We start from the raw sequence: 19,386 nt of genomic DNA on the forward strand, positions 1-19,386 counted from the left end.
TGGATTCCAATATGATACAAGTGAGGGCAGGTACCACATGGTTATTTCTTAGTGAAAATCATAGACCTTTCAGTTGTGATATACCATTAATTTCAGTTGTATGCCGGAATAACTCATGCAAATACTTAACATGTAAACTCTTTCCGATACCCTTTCCAGTCTATGAAACATGTTCTTGAGTCAAAGTTTAAAATTGGTATCAATTTTGCTTCTGGAGCATATATGATGAGATGGGGAACGTTGGGAGATGTCTAATGAATGGTTAGACTGGGTTTTACAGTCACCTTCCATGCTTGGTGAATGTTACAGAGCTGGTTACAGATGCTGGTGTGTCTCTGTAGGTGTCAGCTTCGATCAATTATGTAATAGAAAAAACAGTAATTATGGGCATAATAATGAAAGTACATACTGCCTTATAAAACCATGTGAGAGGAAGGAGACAGGCTCAGGATTTGTTAAGCAGCAGGTTGCCAGACTGCTCGCCGTTGGTGCTATAATGCATTTTCAACTTTGCAACATTAACATGCTGCCGGATTTGACAGTGAAAGGAGGGGAACTGCGCAAACAGTGTAATTTTTTTTTTGGATCAAAAGGAAGTGGTGAGTCAAAAGGTGAGGTGTAGATCAACTCAAAAGTAAACTGGAAAATTCCTCTGGATCATGTTCAACTTTTTTCTCCTTTTGTTTCTTTTCCTGGGTGGGGTCCATCCTGCTCGTGATGTCCTCAGGTGGGAGCACAGGTGAGAGCCCTGAACCTCAGCTGTCAATGTACATCAGTGCTGTCTGTTTCTTCATGTGTTGGCTGAACACTGTTAATGAGCCTTGATCCACAAATTGATACACATTGTTACTCAGTGCTGTGCATTGCATTATTAACCATTGTGCCCAAGTTGTCATGTTATAATTGTTTGACTATTGTTTGGTCGAGACCCCAGTTTGTGACGCCTGTTCGTATCATTGGAACCAGACTTCAGAAGTTGAGAGAGGTTTCCACTTTAAAAACTCTCCCGCACAGGTTTCCTATCATTGCTGTGCCCAATGTACAACCACCATTGTTTGGCCATGAGCAAAAATCCTTCGAAAACACCTGTCACAAATAACAATATCTAATTAGAGAAACAATAAATGATGTAAGAAGTGTGCTGGGCAGTAACAGGTGAATTTGACTTCTAGGTACTCAAACCATTCAGTGGCTGCCGGCTGAACGTAGGTTTTGGGAGAAGGCAGACGGTGTGGATCGATAGCTCAGAGAATGAGTGTAGTCAGAAAGAGACAGAAAATGAGTGTTTGTGAGGTATGATGAAGTGCCAAGAAGCATGGGGCTGGGTTGAGGTAGAGAGAGTGGATACAAGAGGGGGGTGTGGTTAGAGGTTGGTGAGTGGAAGTTGGTAGAGCAATATGGGGAATGGGCACATGTGTAAGGTGTGAGGAGAGAGAGTGAGAAAGAAAGATGGTGGTGAGAGTCACGGGGGTGCAAATTTAGCCAGAAGACACAAGAGTGGAAACTGAAGTGGGCAGAGGCCAGGTATGTGGGTGTGGGAGAAGGTAAAGTGTTGGAAAGGGGAAATTACTTTTCAGGGAGGACAGGGGCAGTTGGTGTAGACAGAAGTCTGAAGTGAGATGCGAGAGAACTCATGTAGAATTGATGCAGGCAGCAGTCACAGGACAGGGACAGAATCGGTGGACCCTGGAGTGGATTACAAAGAAAGTGGACACAAGTAGAATCTAATTCTTTCCTCATCGGAAGGCTATGCATAGAGTACCCAGCCTAATGTGCGTGTTATGATTATGCTGGAAACATTGTGCATTTAAACTCACCCAGCAGTACGAGAGCCTATTCAAACTTTCTCATTGGCCACTGTAACTGTTAATGCAACTCAGTTAAAATATTTAATTGATAACACTTACTCTTGGTTGTGGAGAGCTGGTTCACATTTACAAATGTTATCAGGGGATTTGGACAGGCTGTTAGAATGGAAATTTCTTGGGGGAAATGAAAATTAATGTTGTGAAATGTAACATATTTCATTAAAAATAGAACCTTTTGGCAGGAAGATAGAGAAAAGGAAATATATTATGAAGGTCACGGTTCTGAACGGGAGCACTAACAAGTAGTGCATCAGTATAAATGACAACACACTTAAAAGCTTGTTATAGTCTGGCATTAAATATAAAAGTTGGCAAATTTTATTCCATCTCTTTAAGCATTGATGTTTAAAAGTGTACAGTACATCCAATTCTGGGCACTGCACTTTGGGAAACAAGAGTAACCTCAGAGAGTTATAGGAAATATTTGCAGGAATGTTTCTAACCATGAAGAATGTATAGTAGATTTCATGGGTAGATTTATGGACATGGTTGTTATTTTTAGATTAGGGAGGTTTGGAAGGTGATGTGATAAAACCATTCATAATCGTGAAGCATCTGGACCAAGTTGAATAATGAGATGTCATGGAGCTGGTGGAAGGGTTGAGAAGCGAAGGACACAAACCAAAGCTGAAAGAGCCACAAGGAGAACTGAGGAAATTCTTTTACAAACAGTGAGCAGTTATGATTTGGAATTCACTGTCGGAAAGGTAAACTGAAGCAGACACAATGGTATCTAATTTATATCTGGTAGCAAGTAAATGCTGGATTAAATTGGTAAATAGGTAGGTAGGTTCATGATAGTTGTAGGGATCAAGGTACGGTGAATAATTTTGTTTTGTATGACAGAGTACTGAGATAGTACAAGATGTAATGAAAACTGAATGTAGAGTTATGTGTTGCAAAGACAGAGAAAGTGCACTGCAGGTAGAAAGTAAGGTGCAAGACCAGTACAATGTAGATTGTGAAGTCAGGAGTCTATTTCATTGTACTAAGAGACCATTCAATAATCTTAAAACAGTGGGATAGATGCAGAAAGCCTGAGAATAGGGATAACCAAATTGGCCTTGTGAAAAGTTGGTACAATCATGATGTACAGTACAAAGTCAGCTTCTCTTCTCCCTAATGATTCTGACATTGTGATTCAGGCCTGCTTTGTGGGACAACATAATAAAAACTGGAGTCTCAGATGTCCTATCTTGCTTCATGTTCAGTTCTAGTGAAGGTTGAGTAGAATGTGATGTCGCTACTATACAGCAGGTTTACCAACTGGGATAACATCTGCTGCTAACTAATTTTTAAGGTGCGCCTTTTGAAAATATTCTTGCAGGGGCTGTTTAGAGGAACCAAATTTATTGGTGTCGAACAAGAGAAACTCTGAGTCAACTTATTACATTGTGGATCTGAAAGAGCAGGTTCAAATTTAACATCCAAAGGTTAAGGACTTTGTGGTGATCAACATTACTGTGCCACTGACAGGATTCAATAACTTTGAGAAAATGCTGCCAACGCAGGCTATATATTCTATGTGCAAGATACTTTTTTCAGTCGTGACCTTTAATTCTGGAGATTTTGGATTAAAAGTTAGAGCCTTTGCAAAATGACGAGACAGTGTCTGTCACCTTAACTTTAAGGAATACCCAAGTACCATTCATGTACTCTCCACTATGTTTTTTTTATCTTTATTCCGTTTGCTCTTAACTCTTTTCATGAGCTTCTTGTGAGATTTGTCCACGTTTTCCTCTCACCTGTTATTGTAACTGAAAGCTGCTTTCACTGTGGTGATTGCTGTAGTGTACCTTTTTCTTGTTTTTCCATACAAGAAAGCAAGAATAACAATAAGGCAACTAAAATCCATAGACTTCCTGTGAAAATTCTGCAGTAACTTTTTCTATTCTACTGTATTGCGTAGTCCTGATTCCTTATAAATTACATGTTGTTTGATTCAATCAAATAGATTTCGTCCTGTCCTGTTTTATCATCGTTGCTTCTTTACTATGAATGAAGTGCACTGAAGATTTTTTAAAAGATTATTGAGAAGTAAATCAGCAACCTCTTTGTACATTTGGTTGTACTTTGAGGTATCATATCTCTAATGCCTGCCTCTACATATTTGATCTCTTCACCAGATTGAAAACTCTATCCATCTCAAGCCCACAAACCAGTCTCGAAGAATCTGCACAAGTGATCCCTCAGCTTCTTGCTACCAGCACAGAGCAGCATTGTGGCACAGCTAATAGAGCCACAGCCTCACAATGCTAAGATCCAGGCACAATCCTGACTTCCACTATTGGAGTTTGCATGTTCTCCTGGTTTCCTCCCAAAGCTATATGGGTTTAAATGCCCACTTTAAATTTCTCTTAGCTTTGGGGGATAGTTACTATATGTTGCGGTGTTGATGAGAATGTGGGAAGAACGTAGGTTAAGATGGTTGCTTGGGAGCACAGTCTGATGGGCCAAAGAGCTTAATTTTGTGCAACTCCTCTCATTGCCACCATCCATTTTGTAGGTGATTACCCAGAACCATCTGATGGAGCTTTAGTAACTGAACGGTAAACAAATCTGGTTAGAGACCAAAGCAAGAAAGAAACTACTGAAGGAACTAAATGGGTCAGGCAGAATCTGTGGAAGGTTGATGTTTCAGGTCAAGACACTTCATCAGGACATTCTGTCCATTTCCTTCTGTAGGTTCTGCTCACACACTGGGTTCCTCTAGTGCTTTGCTTGTTTCTCTAGACTTCCAACATCAACAGTTTCTTGTGCCTCCACTCTGGTTAGAGTGCACTTGTCCAATCCACATTTTTATAACTGAGGGTTGCCATATTTGTGCTTTGCGAAATGGAGACTTGATACTGCTGTGATTAATGTGTTTGTTTGTCTTGCAGCTGTGCACAAAGTGGGAATGGCCGCCGAAACAGCCACCAACGAAAGATCAACCAACAAGAAGAAAGTTGCCAAAACCTCACTGACTTCACTGCGGCCCGAGTTCCAAGCAATCTGGACATATTTACAGCATACAATGAGACCCTGCAGTGCTCCCACGAATGTGTTCGGGCATCAATGCCAGTCTATACCGACCAGGGCCTGCACCAAACCACAGTCTACAAAACCACATTCAATGGAAACCGGTAAGGTCCTCATGGTAGCATGCAAGCAAAAATGTCTTTACTTCATGGTGCACACCTCTAACACTTCAGGAAAGGAAGTAGGTTAGAGGGTGAATGTTTCAAATAACCTACTTGCATTGGTGCCAAGAGTAGGGAGACAGTTCTTGGATTATTATTAGTCAACTCCAACACAACACAAGTTATTAGACACTATCGCTCCATGCTCTGCTTGGTGGGGAAACAACAAGTAGACTATAAGTAAAGTGACTCCAATGATACTGTTAGAAAGCTGAGCCAACTCACTTGGTGATTGATTGTTGAGTTGTGATTCAAAACAAGTGCATGCTGGTTCAGATACATCAACCAAAATTGAGCAAGGGGTGGCATTTATAGTTTGCCATGGCAGCAATGCATCACAATCTATAAGGTACCAACATCAACTAAAGTCATCGGCACATGACAAGGTTTAACGCAGTATGTCAGATTGCTACCAAGAAATAGCCAAAACTAATAATACTCCTTGCAATTTGATTTATCAATACATGGAACCTCTTTCTGTACAGTCGCTACTTCCCAAAGAGCTGTCCTGAAAGAAGTTCCCTTCAAAATTAGTCACAAACCAGCCAACAATCACATAGCAGCTTTTGACCAATAGGCTCCTATACGACTGTGAGGTCTGTGCTCTAGAAATATGGTGAAAGGTTTATAAAGTTAGCAGGTCAATTCTACATTCTACCTAAGAATGCAAATTCATCATAAGAGTCAATTATAGAATCTGCATTCCCCAATTTAAATCTGCTGGAGCTATCGATATCTGTAATATGTGGAACCTCTGAATGAATCAAGAATTACCCAGCTGCTCTCTGGACTTTTCTTGAGATGTCAAGTCTTTTGTATTTTAGTTTTCCCTTGCTGTATTTAGTGATAGGAAATGAAGTTGGCTCACTCCAGCCATTTGCATTTCCTATTTCTTTCTCCTCATCAGTCTTTTCCTCACCCCGGCATTCCTGAAGGCATTGACTCTTTGTTGGGACAGAGTCACATGGACACTGTTACCCTCTGATAGCCCGTCTGGTGTCTCTAGTTTCAATATTAGCTTGACAGGGGTGGTGGTTGTTATTCTGCTCCTGAATTTGAGACTGGTCTCGAGTTTTGTTTTCCTTACAGTGGAAGCGTCACCTCAGTCACCTCTTCACAACAGATCAGGTAATTTAATCAGTTACAGCTCCTTGACTAGATCTTCAAGCTAATGTGGTGTCTCTCTCCATCCTGGCTGTGATGGTTAAGTTAGTACGGGCCTGAGTTACAGTTACTTTCGCTGGAGATGTATTTGCTCAGTTCCACTACTGTGCATTCTTCCCAGAGAACAATGAGGACGCAAACTGTGATCTCAATGTTTTCATCCACTGACAATACAGCATATGCAATGTATTTCCCAACTGCAAGCAGTACAGACCTAGTTGTACTGATCAGTTTTCAAGAAAGGCATCTTTTATTCTCTAATTGGAGGTAAAGAAACATTTTGTTCAGTTGCGAGTATGTACTTCAAACATGACATCCTTTTGTGTAGCTTTCATATTGCAGAAAAAGTTTGACATTCAATCTTCTTTTCACAAAGCAAGATATCTGTATTTTTGTTGAAAAAAAGAGTGTAACATAGATTATTTGCAGTGGGTTAAAATCTTTCTTTAGGGTAAATCCATTTCTACTTGGAACAATTAGCTATTGTGAGCAGAATGATACTGGGGGTGAATTGTTGAGGACTATAAGTGAACATCACTTCTAGCTCAGCATGCACAAAATGGGCTCATCCTCTTGCAATCTTGACCGTGGGTCTTTCATGACAAGCAGTCCAAAGCAAAGGGAGGAAGTGGAACAAGGGGTATAGTGTCCACCATGGAGCAGCAGTATAGTGTTCCATGTGGAGCAAAGTTCAAAATGCTTCTGCCATCAAGTCTCTCCTCAATGGAACCATGGCGTCTCTGATTTCCCTGTAATATCATCAGCCTCATTTAGAGATCGGGTAACTGGTGTGGAGGATATCACTGATTTATTAGAGAAGGCAATTTGATGGTCACAGCTGAAGTGACCTCAATGTTAGTACAGTGTGCTGGAAATGGAAAGTGTCCCATTCTCCTGCAGAAGCATTTTTCTCTTGGTGCATGGATAATATTAGGCACAATTAACTATATCTCCCAGACTGCTTGTTCATTTGGGCAGAGTTTGGAACTTTGGGGTGGAGTCAGAATGTCAAGTTTCTTCATTCAGAACCTGTTGAAAGATAGTGAACTCTCTAATTCCAACACCATCATCAGCACGTCATTCTCTGTGAGGTGAGTTTAGTTAGAGGTGACTCCAGTAATCTTATAGTTCTTCTGTTCATCCACGGACAATTGAATCACCATCAATATGGAATCTGTGGTCAGAGACCATCAATGCCAAACCTCATGTAAGGACTGAAGCTCATTCATATCCTCTGACTGTCATGTAAAGTCTATTCATAAAAACAACTAATGAAAGGAAAGATGGCATAATTTCTATAATCATATTCCAACAATGCATGGTCAGGTTGGTCTTGGTGTAATTCTGAGATTCACAATCCGATGTGAAGTGACTCTGTGCCAAGATAACATTCTTGAAAAGTTTACAACAATAATAAATGCAAGTACAGAGCATGCCAATAGTCATTGATTCAATCTTTATTTTGCTTAAGAAAAAACCTATTTTATGATGCATTTTGTGGAAGCAGGATGAAATGGAGATTTATAGAGATGTTGAATTAGTTTTGAACATAATACCATTTGAGAAATAATAAAACACCACAATACAGGCTTCTTTATACATTCTTTATTCTCTACATAATGTACAATGGTACTTAGAGAGGAAGCTCTTTACTTCTTTACTCTTTACTTCTTTACTTCAGTTTTTGAAACAATAGCTGTTCTTAACACACTGAGTACAAAGGTTACAAGACTTTGGTGATGATGTTTCAGTGGTTATAAGCTTGTTCTTGCTTCAACAAAAGAATCACTAATGATAAAGAAGCTGAATTATTTTTTTAATTTTATTCATTCAGACTCTTTATGAGCCATTTCTGTTCTGGCTCCCTTTAGAGTTGCACAGCCCTAAAGCCCGACTCATTTATGCTGACCAAGATGACGTGCGGGCTAGTCCAAGCTGTCTGAATTTGGCCCAGCTCCCTCTAACCGTTCCTATCATGCTGCAGCCTAAAATTTAAACATTGTGGTAGTACCATCTCTACAGCTTCCTCAGGCAGCTTGCTCAATATGCTTTCCACACTCTGTGTTAAAAGGTTTCCCCTGGGTCCCTTTTAAATCTTTCCTGTCCTACGTTATATCTGTGTCCTTCAGTTTTAGACTCCCCTAGGTTGGAAAAAGGATGTATAATGCCTGTAAATTGTTATTCCTCGGTTTCTTACACTCTAATTAATTAAGTCCCTGCCTATCCAGGTTCTCCTTATAACTTGTGCACTTCAGTCCCTGTATCATCCTTGTAAATCGTTACTGCTCTCTTTCCTTTAGGACATATTTCCTTTAGCTGGGTAACCAGAAATGCATGCAGTTTCACAGCGATGGTTTTAGTAACAACTTGCACAGTTGTAATCTGACATTCTGACTTCTGTACTCAATGCCATAACTGATGAAAGCAAACATGCAAATCACTTTTCCACCAACTTGTCACCTTTTTCTGGGAACTATGTACCTCCACCTCTCTTAGAGTAAGCTTTGTAAATATCAACATTATTAATTGTGTGGAGTCAATTTTGAGGTTATAAATCTGTTACTAGATAGATTAGTTTAAGGAAGTTATTATATTCGAATCTTCGAAGGAATGCTTCTTCATGTTGTTTCTGAAATGCCAGGGAACAAAATTATGCTCCAAACCTCTCCCAGATCATTTTTAACATCCTGTCACCCCTCTGAGCAATGGGTATTTCGTCTCAATGTATTCGCACTGCCTGGAGTGAAAATTAAACAACTCAGTGGAAATGGCAGAAATCCAATAATGTAGTCTTGTTAAAGAATTAAATGACTACATCAATAGAATTTAAAGATGCATAAATAAATATGTTATATGTTTGACCAACTGTTTTGCTGTTAAGCTACCCACCCCATATTGGGATATTTATGAGCGGTAACATCACATACAAGGCAAGTGTATGGGAAGGTGCACTAAAGCAAGAAATTATATAGTTAATGGGAATATATTGAATGGCAGGAGTAAAGGGACTTTGGAGTGTGTGCTGATAAGTAGCAGAAGAAGTGAACTTGGTGGTTAAAAAGGTAAATAAGATGCTCTTCTTTATTTGCCAAGTCATTGAATATAATAGGAAAGAGGTTGTGTCAGAACGCATGCAGCACTCTGACCATGGGTTGATATTGATATACTGGTCACCAGGAAGGATGTGACACATTGGAGAGAGAACAGGGGAAAGTGCTAAGACTGGAAAATCACAGCTGAAGGAAAGATTGCATTAGCTAAGCATGCTTTTCTTGGAACAGAGGAAACTAAAATTAGATTTAATTGAACACTGTAAAATTTTGAGGGCTGCCTCGTATCTTCCGTATCAACTCATGAAAGGCATGGATAGGGTGAATGCTTACAGTCTTTTCCACAAGGTTGAGAAATCTAGAACTAGAGTGCCAAGGGTTCGGATGAGAGTAGACAAATTGAATGGAATCCTGAGAAACAACTTTTGCATCCAGAGTGTGCCCAGTATATGGAATAAGTTGCTGGAAGAAGTGGGTTGAGGAGCTGCATTAATAACACTTAGTAAGGAACTTGACAACAATAGATTGGAAAAGTTGAGCGAGATATGTTCAAATATGTGCAAATAGATCCAGTTTAGGTGGGAATCTTGGTTAGCATGGACCAATTTAGCTGAAGGACCTGTTTCTGTGCTGTAGAAATCTATAACAAATGAGGCCAAAGATATTCAATTGAAAGCCATAATGTAATGAGACGTCTAGACACAGTACATAGTTTTTTTTAGCTGAGAAGACCAAAATAAAGAGACAGATTTACAGTAATGTTTTTCTGAAAGGTTGGTAGAAACAAAATCCCTCATTACCATCAAAATATGCTTAAATTATACATGAAATTCTTAATCCCATGTCCAAAACAACCACCAACAATGCAAGTGCTGGAAGTGAGGGGAATTGGCTTTTTTTGATCAGCATGCAATGATGGGCCAAATGATCTCCTTCTGTCTTGCAATGTTTTTTATGAAGTTTAATATGCTGCTTCTTTTGATTTGATTTTACTCTTTTTATGTTGGAGGTCATGTAAGTGGTTGAAAACAATCATGGAAAGAATTGATATTTCTTTTCCTGATAATGACAATGAAAATATTTATATGAAAAAGGGGTTGCCATTTCCCTTTTACCTTCTGATTTGTGAAATAATGAACCTGTTTGAAAAGATTAACTTCATTACAGTATCTCCTATCGCACACTTCCCCCAGATATGTCACTAGGTGGTTAAGTTATAAGACTGATTTGTATAGATGTGAGTCAGCTACATTAAGGCCATGGATCAATGTGCAAACAATGCAAAATTTGTTTATTTTAAGTGCACATGTAAAATGACAAGGTACTAAAGGATTACTGGTGATGTGCAGATCAGCTACTGATTCGACCTGGTGAGAAAAACAGTCACAGTATAATTTGAGGAATCTAATCGTTCAAATTATCTGCAGTCATCATTGATTGTGCAATATTCTATTTCATTTGTAAGTTCTCTGCAAATAAAACAGATATGCCTGCATGCACTACACCCAGAAGAGTGAAATCTGGACTAATGATGGGGGAAGAATAACATCTGTTTCACACAATCCCCAGGCAATGACAATCTCCAACAAGGTAGATCCACACTTCATAATCAGTGGTGTTACCTTGGTGAATCTCCCACCTTCAATGCTTTGGAAATCATCTTTGACATGATACCCAACATAGGTACAGTACTGCCCTCACTGAGGTGTTGTAACATCTATTAGCCAGTCAGAAAACTCCAGTTAAAAATGACATGAGAGTCAGGGTAGAGCCTCCTGGCTCCCTGGTTTTATTGCAGACTCAATGGCATGACATAGTGAATAAGGAATGAAACTGAAAAAAGACAAAATACGGTGTAATTATCTCTATTCACACAGGTAAAATATACACAGATAAGTAAGAAGTTAGTTAAGTTTCCTGCAGGTAAATATTATAAGATTCCTACAAGTAAATTCTGCAGGTAAATACTACAAGTAAACAATTAGCATCGAGGTTAGTGTGAAATAAACTGAAAAATAACATTCTATTTTAGCAAAATCTTATTGATACTTCAAGATTATCTGCTAAACATCAGCTTACAAGAAATGTCAATGCTGCAGAAATAGCAGGATGGCTTTAGATAGAAACTTCTTTCACTCTTATCATAAACCTCTGCCCTCCTGCCAGCCAATACGCTTTTATACTTACTACATCCTGCTTGCACAGGAAGTGACCTAATGCAGATCTGAAAGTGATTGATATAAATCAGTTGCCTGAAAGGTAGAACAGGTGCCATGGCTTCAAAGCCAAGCCAACACTGAGCAACTCATTTCTGAAGACTTTCCACTATCTGCCAGGGAGCAAATCAGCGGTTTGATGAAATTCTGTTCATCAGCAGGGTTAATTACACATCCAAAATTCTCAAGCATCTCAATATTTTCCAGGGAAAGTCAACCCGCATGGTTGGTCAACCCATCACGTATGCTTTGTCCTCTGCTAGTGCACAGCGGCTGCAGAGTGTATCATGAACACAATCCACTTCACACATCCTGGCTACTCTCTATACCACTCCCACTTGCCTCCTCTATTACCAACAAGGGCATGGACAGGAAGTATATGGGAACACTGCCATCTTAAAAGTCCTCCCCAGGCTGGTACACTGTCCTCACTTGGGAAAGTCCTTAGCCATTACTACAACAAAATCCTGAAACTCCTTCCCCATCAGCACTATGAGAGCACCTTCATCAGGAGGACTACAATAGTTCAAGTTGGTGTCTCAATGGCATCTTCTCAAGGGTAACTAGGGATGCCCAAATATAGAAAAAAAATTGAATAAATAAGATAACAAATCATTGAACACAACACATTGTTAAGGGAGCGGCCACTTGCAGTAATCTAACCTTCATGTAAATACGTTATCACTTGATCTGCTGTGTTCAGTGTTGTCTGTGACTCACTCTGGTCTGTAAACTTGTTTTCACAGAATTATAGAATGATACTGTGCAGCAAGAGCCAATTTTCACCTACAATTTTCCAGAAACAATGCTGTCAGTCTTACTCACCTCACGCATTTATAATTTTTCTTACCTTTTAAACAATTCTTTTTGAAATGTCTAGTTATCACTATCAAAAGGTGCACTATTAGATTTAGCCATGTGTTCTGTAAGTAGAAAAGCCTTTTTTATATATCATCTGGTTTAAGTCAATACCTTAAATTTGTAATTATTAATCCCTTGAGTCACTGGAAGTTGTTACTTTTTTATAACTTGCCCTAAAATCTCCTCTTGATCTTTACTTTGTATCTATATATATATTTGTAATCATTATGGACAATTTACAGAAGCTAATTAACTTGTCAACCAGAATACCTATAGGATGTGGAAGGAAAACTGGAATGCCAAGATGGAAACCCACACATGCACAGGAAGAACATGTAAATTCCCCACACACCCAAGGTCAGGGATAGAAAGCAGGTCTCCAGAACTGTGAGACAGCAGTGCTAATTGCTTTTCCACTGTACTGCTCCCTGAAGGAGTCTCATATGAAACACATTTGGGAAAAAAAACACAAGTTAGTGTTGGTGAATAATCCATTTGGAAATAACAGCAGTTATGTGAGTAAGTTTTCTTACAAAGTCCAGTGCAATAATCTTAAAGGAATCAAACCAGTGCAAATGAAAGCTTGGATAAAAACTGCATTTTGTACATTATTCCAGTGGTTATGAAAGTTTAGTGTGCAATATAATATATTATCTTATTTATTAATATGTCTTGCACCTTCAAAGATTTATCAACAAACACTGCAAGTCTCAATTATGCAGCATCTATTGAATATTGCATCATTGACACCTGTTTGGCTGTCTTCTAAAAACAATTAATTCAGAATTTTCTGCTCTGAATATCATCTACCTTTAGACCAATCTCTCTGCCAGCGCAGTCCTGGCCTCCCAGACTCTGCCTTCTGCACTATTTATCAGATTTTGGTCAACTGTTTCCGCTTCCTACTCCAAAATCCAAATCTTCGATGATTCACGAAAACAACAATCCTGGTACAAAACTTTAAGTACTGACGAACGGCCTCAAAGCTGAAATATTACTCCTATTTCTCTTTCTACAGATGCTGCCCGACCTGTTGAGTGTTTCTAACATTTTATGTACTTATGACTGAACTTTTGGAGTTCTACTGTGACAGTATTTAAAGAAAACCTGCCACTCTTCTGTCTAGAAATTCTTCTGAGATTATTCCCCACAGTGGCATCAGCACATTGCTCTCTGATACTGACATTCATTCCAATGGAGTACATGAAATTAATTTCAGAAGCAGAGGACAGTGCACTTTTATTATGTATGTACGATGTTTAGGACCCAGAGAGAATTTCTAGATAGCTAATTTTATCTAATTGTGTAAATTTGCTTCTGTGCTGTTACTGCTCTTTCAATACCACGAGTTTCAATTTTGCTAACAAGCTGGCATAATTTAAGTGCCTTATGTCATTTCCACATTCACAACATTAATGGTGCTGCCCTTCTCTACTTTCACTGTGACCTCATCAAATTTTGAAGGTAGCTCAGTAAAACAATTTTCACTTAATAAAACCATACTGGCCCTTGACCATTCTATGCTTGTTGAATTGCTTTTAATTTTCCTTTGTTTTTGAAAAACTTCCCCACCAATGTCTCTTAATTCACTGATCTGTAATTACCAGCCACCTCTGTCATGTTTCTGATCTTGGCTAAATCATTTCAAATCCTTGTGCTGGTTTTGTACTCTCACTGTATCCACTGAAGTTCTGGCTAGAACCATTGAATCTATTGACATTACGACCTTCAGTGGCCTTAAGATATATCCAATAGGAAGTGTGAGACATCAGCTCAATTACTCCCAACTTTGCTGGTCTAACTATTTATCCATTTTTATCTCTTTTGCTGTGCTTGCAATCTCTTCTTACTTCATACCTTTGACGAAGAACTCTTAGTAAACTTAGACTGATCTGTGTGCTCATTTAGTGATTTAGTTGTATTTTCTGACCTCAGCATTAAAATACCACTGGGCTCAAGGACACATTGTACCTTATTATCATAAAACTATTGAACAGATCCCTTGTACAACAAGATGTCCTTTTGACCAAACTACCTAGCTATGCCATTGTACATTATTGTCTACTTGTGATGCACTTTCTCCATAACTATAACACTTCATTCTGCACTCTGTTATTGTTTTCCCTTGGACGACAGTACTGTGTAAAAGCTTTCAATGTGTAGACATAGCTAGAGTGCCTAAGACTGTACTGTATTTGTCAACAGGGAGTGGAGAGTAAGTTTATAAATCTGGCAGAGGCAAAGGATGATGGGAATGGTGAGGGTGGAGTGAAGCGCCAGTGGGGTGGGGGTTGAGGAGGGGATATTGGGACAGGTGACAGAGAAGCTGTGCCAGGAAAGTGGCAGAGGCACAGACACACCCAGCTCTGAGACACCAAGCAAGATCATTTGATTCCAAACAATTAGTTTACTGATCATTGCAGAATGTCTCTCGGGTGCTTCATGTTCTCTTCCCCACTCCCTTCTCCTTTTCTCAACTACCAGCCTCCTTCTCGCTCTCAGTCCACAATAGAGACCCATATTAGAATCAGGTTTATCACCACTCACATATGTCATCATATTTGTTTTTATCCGCAGCAGCAGTAGAGCGCAATACATAAAACTACTCCAGTACTGTGCAAACATCTAGCTATATATATTGTATGTGTGGAAGACTTTTGCTTAATACTGTATCTCAGTGTACTTTTTAATAGAAAACGCAAGTCCCTGCATAGGACTGCAAGGACTTCTGAGAGGATCATCGAGATCTCTCTTCCACACATCAGAGATATTTATCAGGAATTCTGTATACACAGGGCACTAAATAGTGTCAATGATCCCTCCCATCCTTACAACCATCTCTTTGACACCCTACCATCCGGCAGGATGTACGGTAACTTTAATACAAGAACTGTTAGGGCTACTGAACCCTAACACCTCCCAGGTCTCATCACGTATGAAGAGGTGGTTGCGTTATACTGTTTACCTTTAAACTCAGGTTGTAAGTGCACCTCAGTATTAGTTTATTTGTGGTAATGTTACTTTATGTGTTGTGTACTTAAGTTATATGTAGTCTGCTGTATACCTTGGTCCAGGAGAGTATTGTTTTGTCTGGCAGAATAAATATGTATAGTTGAATGACAATAAGCTGAACTTGAAATTGTACTAAAGAATTGATGTGTATGCACAGAATACTGGACAAGTTCAACACTGTACCTTGATACATATGACAATTATGAATCAATTTGCTAACTTATCAACTTAAATCTCTCCTTTTGATCCCTTATTGTTCCTATTGTACATCTGGAAATACTTTCTTTCATTATTAGAATGTAAGCAGAAGATATTCAATTCCCTTTAATGTTAGCTATTCATTGATTTTCTTTCATCTCTTTCCCTTATTTCCTTTTACTTCTCCTGTATGGTTTGAATTTGGAAAAACTCATCTTCATTATCTTGAGCTCACTTGAGTTGGTACTGCATCTGTTTGAAAGTAGCTCATTCTGTGTTTAATTCTGTTCCTGTTGAGTTCTGACTAAAAGGAGTGTGTCTGAAAGAAATTAGAACAAATCAGTTGTGACTCATGTCCTGCATTGATTTCAAGTCAGATATATTAAACTCACTTGATTGCACAACACTGATGGAAATATCCCGCTTTAATGGCTGAACATCTACATGCATGCTGTTAATTTGTTCCTAATAGACAGTTGGAGAACCAGAGTTAAGACATAACCTTGCAGCCAAACCAAAGCATATCCAGACATGAAGCTAGTCTGAAAATCGCAAAACTGCTGACGTTGAAAATCTGAGAAATAAATGACATTCAGCACATCAGGCATTGTGTCTGCAGAGAGAGGTACAAAATTTCAACTCATTGAGCTTTCTTCAGAACAGGAAAACAAAAGCAAAATGTTTAATTAAGCTGCAGAGAGAATAGCGAGGAGTGGATAGGAGAAAGGGAATGTCTTTGACAGCATGGGGCCAAGACTACCCAGGTAAAACCAATCCTTACAAAGCTAACTATTTTGCAGATTATTCTGGCCAATGAGTCCTGACAACAATTTGGACCGACCTGAAAACAGCCCTCTCATTCACAACCCTAACAAACCTGATTTTCATCATTGAACTTTCTCCAGCAATTTCCTCTAAGAAAACAATAACTAAAATGATAGTTCAAAGATATTCTCATGCTGGCTTTGCTTTTGAGGGCCTTTTGAAATAAACTACTTATCTTCTAAACAGTTCAGTGACCCTAATGCTGTCAGGAAAATAACACTAAAATATTTCCTTTTGCTCTAATGAATTATCCAGTCTCTATCAGAAATATAGACCGTGGACCATTGCTAGATAGAATCAGTTATACTGTGATGTGATAGTAACTTCCTACTACATTAGTTACACAGATTTAATGCAAGGATGTTCCTATTGATGTTTAGTGCAGTATATCATGACCTGGTCATAGATTCATAGAACACTATAATACAGCCACAAGCACTTTAACCCATCTAGTCTGTGCTAGCCCGGTTTTTTGCTTAGTCTCATCAAACTGCACCTGGAATGCAGACGACATACCTTGCCTATCCATGCACCTATCGAAATTTATTTTAAATGTTAAAACAAACTCACATCTACACTTCCACTGGCAGCTCATTCCACATTCACACCACACTCAGAGTGAAGTAGTTCCCCTCAGAGTCCACTTAAATACCTCTCCTTTCATCCTCAGCCTATGACCTCTAGTTCTAGTTTCACCCCACCCGAGGGGAAAAATACCTGTTTGCATTCACCCAATCTATACCTCTCAAAATTTTGTATTGCCAATGGGATATAATCAGGATAAGTGTGAAGCCATCCAGTTTGGTTCACCTAACAGTGAAACATTGCATTAGTTAAACAGTGCTGGTGCTTCTATAGAAGTCATTGACAACTGTATCCAGCTGCAGCAAGTGATTCTGAGGACAAATGTTATACTTGCATTTTTAAGTCCTAAGGAGTAACGAAGATATAAAACAATTTAGAGTGACCACGGTGAGTAGTATTTTGAGCTTTCATCTAGTTACCTGAGAAAGAATGTCCTTGCCATAAGAGATTACAGAGAAAATTGGGCAGCACAGTAGTGTAGTGGCAACACTTTACAGTATAGGTGACTCGGGGCCCAATTCCTACTATTGCCTGTAACGAGTGTACATGCTCCCCAAGACTGTGGGGTTTCCTCTGGGTGCTCCAGTTTCCTCCCACAGACCAAAGATGTAACGGTTGACAAGTTAATCGTCCCATGATTAGTCTAGGATTAAACTGGAGGATTGTGGGTAATACGGCTCAAAGGGCCAGAGGGCCTATTCTCTGCTGTATCTCAATAAATAAATGAATAAAGAAAAATCACCAAATTGTTTCCAGAGAATGCAGATTTGTCAGATGAGGTGAGATTCGATAGACCATGGCTGTATTTTCTAAAGTTTAGAAGAAACTTTAGAAAAAGTTTAGAGGAAACGTCACTGAAAACTTTTTGAAAAGTTCCTGAAGGGCTTGACAAAAGAGAAGCGAGAGGATGTCTGAGGAACCTAGGACATGGGGTCATGGTCTCAGGATAAAAGGTAAGCTATTTGGGACTGAGCTGAGAAGAAATGTTTTCGGTCAGAAAGCAATGCATCTTTGAGATTACCTACATTTGGGAGCTGTGAAGGCTCATTCTGTATTTATTCGAATCAACAGATTTCTGGGCAGTGAGGCAGACAAGTATTATGGGCACAATGCTGGAAGACTGCACTGAGATAGAAACTTAGACATGATCTTGATGAATATTTGAACAAGTTGCGGGCTGGCTGATCTCTTTCTCCTATTTGTTTGAGTTTGTTATAGAAGAGGAGAAGACCATTTGGCCCATGAATTATCTGCAGTTTGTCAGACTAATTCCATCAATCGATTCTACCCCTTATTTCATTGTAACTTATTCTCTTCTTATACTCCTACTATCTACTCCAATTCTCCTGCCAGCCATCAGCATCAGGGGCAACAATAGGCAATTAAACTAAACAGTTCATTTTTAGAATGCAGACAGAAACCAGAGCATCTGGTGGAAGTGCACCCAGTAGCAGGAAGACTGTGCAAGCTGCAAAGAAGAAGCTCCGGAGATCAGGAAGGAACCCAGGTCACTGGAGTTACATGGCAGTAGATGGGAGATCAACATCACTAACAGAATAATTATTGGGGTGTTTGACTCATTGCCATTTGTATGGCTGTGAACTGTAAAACAGTTTCCTGCAATGACACCACTCACAAGTGCTTCAGTGACTGTGAAGTGCAGTCAGGTGCCCTAAGGAAATGAACAGCAAGTATTATTTTTCCTGCGTAGATAAATTGAGAAACTGCAACAAGGGAAACATTAAATCTGATATTAGGTAGAATTGCTTTGTAGAAAGATTTACATACATTACATCTAGAACCATTTGTAAGGAAGGGATTTTGGAAACAACAAGCATGATATAGTTCTGAAAGAAAACTTTGGAAATGACTATGAGTTACAAAGTTACAAAGTAAGGGAGCTGAAAAGAGCTTCATAGATCCAACAAAGATTGAGAGACTGCTTCACAGAGAATCTATGCTTCATCTGCCAGAACAAACGGGATCTCCCAGTGGCCACCCATTTTAATTCCACTTCCCATTCCCATTCTGATAAGTCCATCCATGGCCGCCTCTACTGTTGGGATAAAGCCACACCTTTGTTATAAGGAATAACACCTTATATTCTGTTTGGGTAGCCTCCAACCTGATGGCATGAACATCGATTTCTCAAACTTCCAGTAATGCCTCCACCACCCCAACCTTTTTTTTTTCTTTTTCCCATGGCCTTCTGTCTCTTTCACCAATCAACTTCCCAGCTCTTTGCATCATCCCTCCTCCTCCAAGTTTCACCTATCACCTGGCATTCTCTGTCCCCTCCCCCCCACCTTTCAAATCTATTCCTCAGCTTTGGCCTGAAAGATTGATGGAACATTCTTCCATAGCCTGGCCTGCTGAGTTCCTCCAGCATTTTGCGTGTGTTGAAAGGAGCTAATATCTTTACTAA

The 19,386-nt window shown here is 39.3% G+C and overlaps 1 protein-coding gene across 1 annotated transcript in view; it reads left to right on the forward strand.

Moving 5' to 3' along the window:
- ajap1 (adherens junctions associated protein 1) overlaps window positions 1–19,386 on the forward strand; it is a 394,581-nt gene that overhangs the window by 308,105 nt on the left and 67,090 nt on the right. The window contains exons 4-5 of the mRNA XM_059951611.1: window positions 728–739; window positions 4,751–4,993. Of these exons, the coding sequence (XP_059807594.1) occupies window positions 728–739; window positions 4,751–4,993 (255 nt within the window). The remainder of the gene's footprint in view (window positions 1–727; window positions 740–4,750; window positions 4,994–19,386) is intronic.

This window comes from Hypanus sabinus, chromosome 27 (genome assembly GCF_030144855.1).
Source record: "Hypanus sabinus isolate sHypSab1 chromosome 27, sHypSab1.hap1, whole genome shotgun sequence".
Classification (NCBI taxonomy): Eukaryota; Metazoa; Chordata; class Chondrichthyes; order Myliobatiformes; family Dasyatidae; genus Hypanus; species Hypanus sabinus.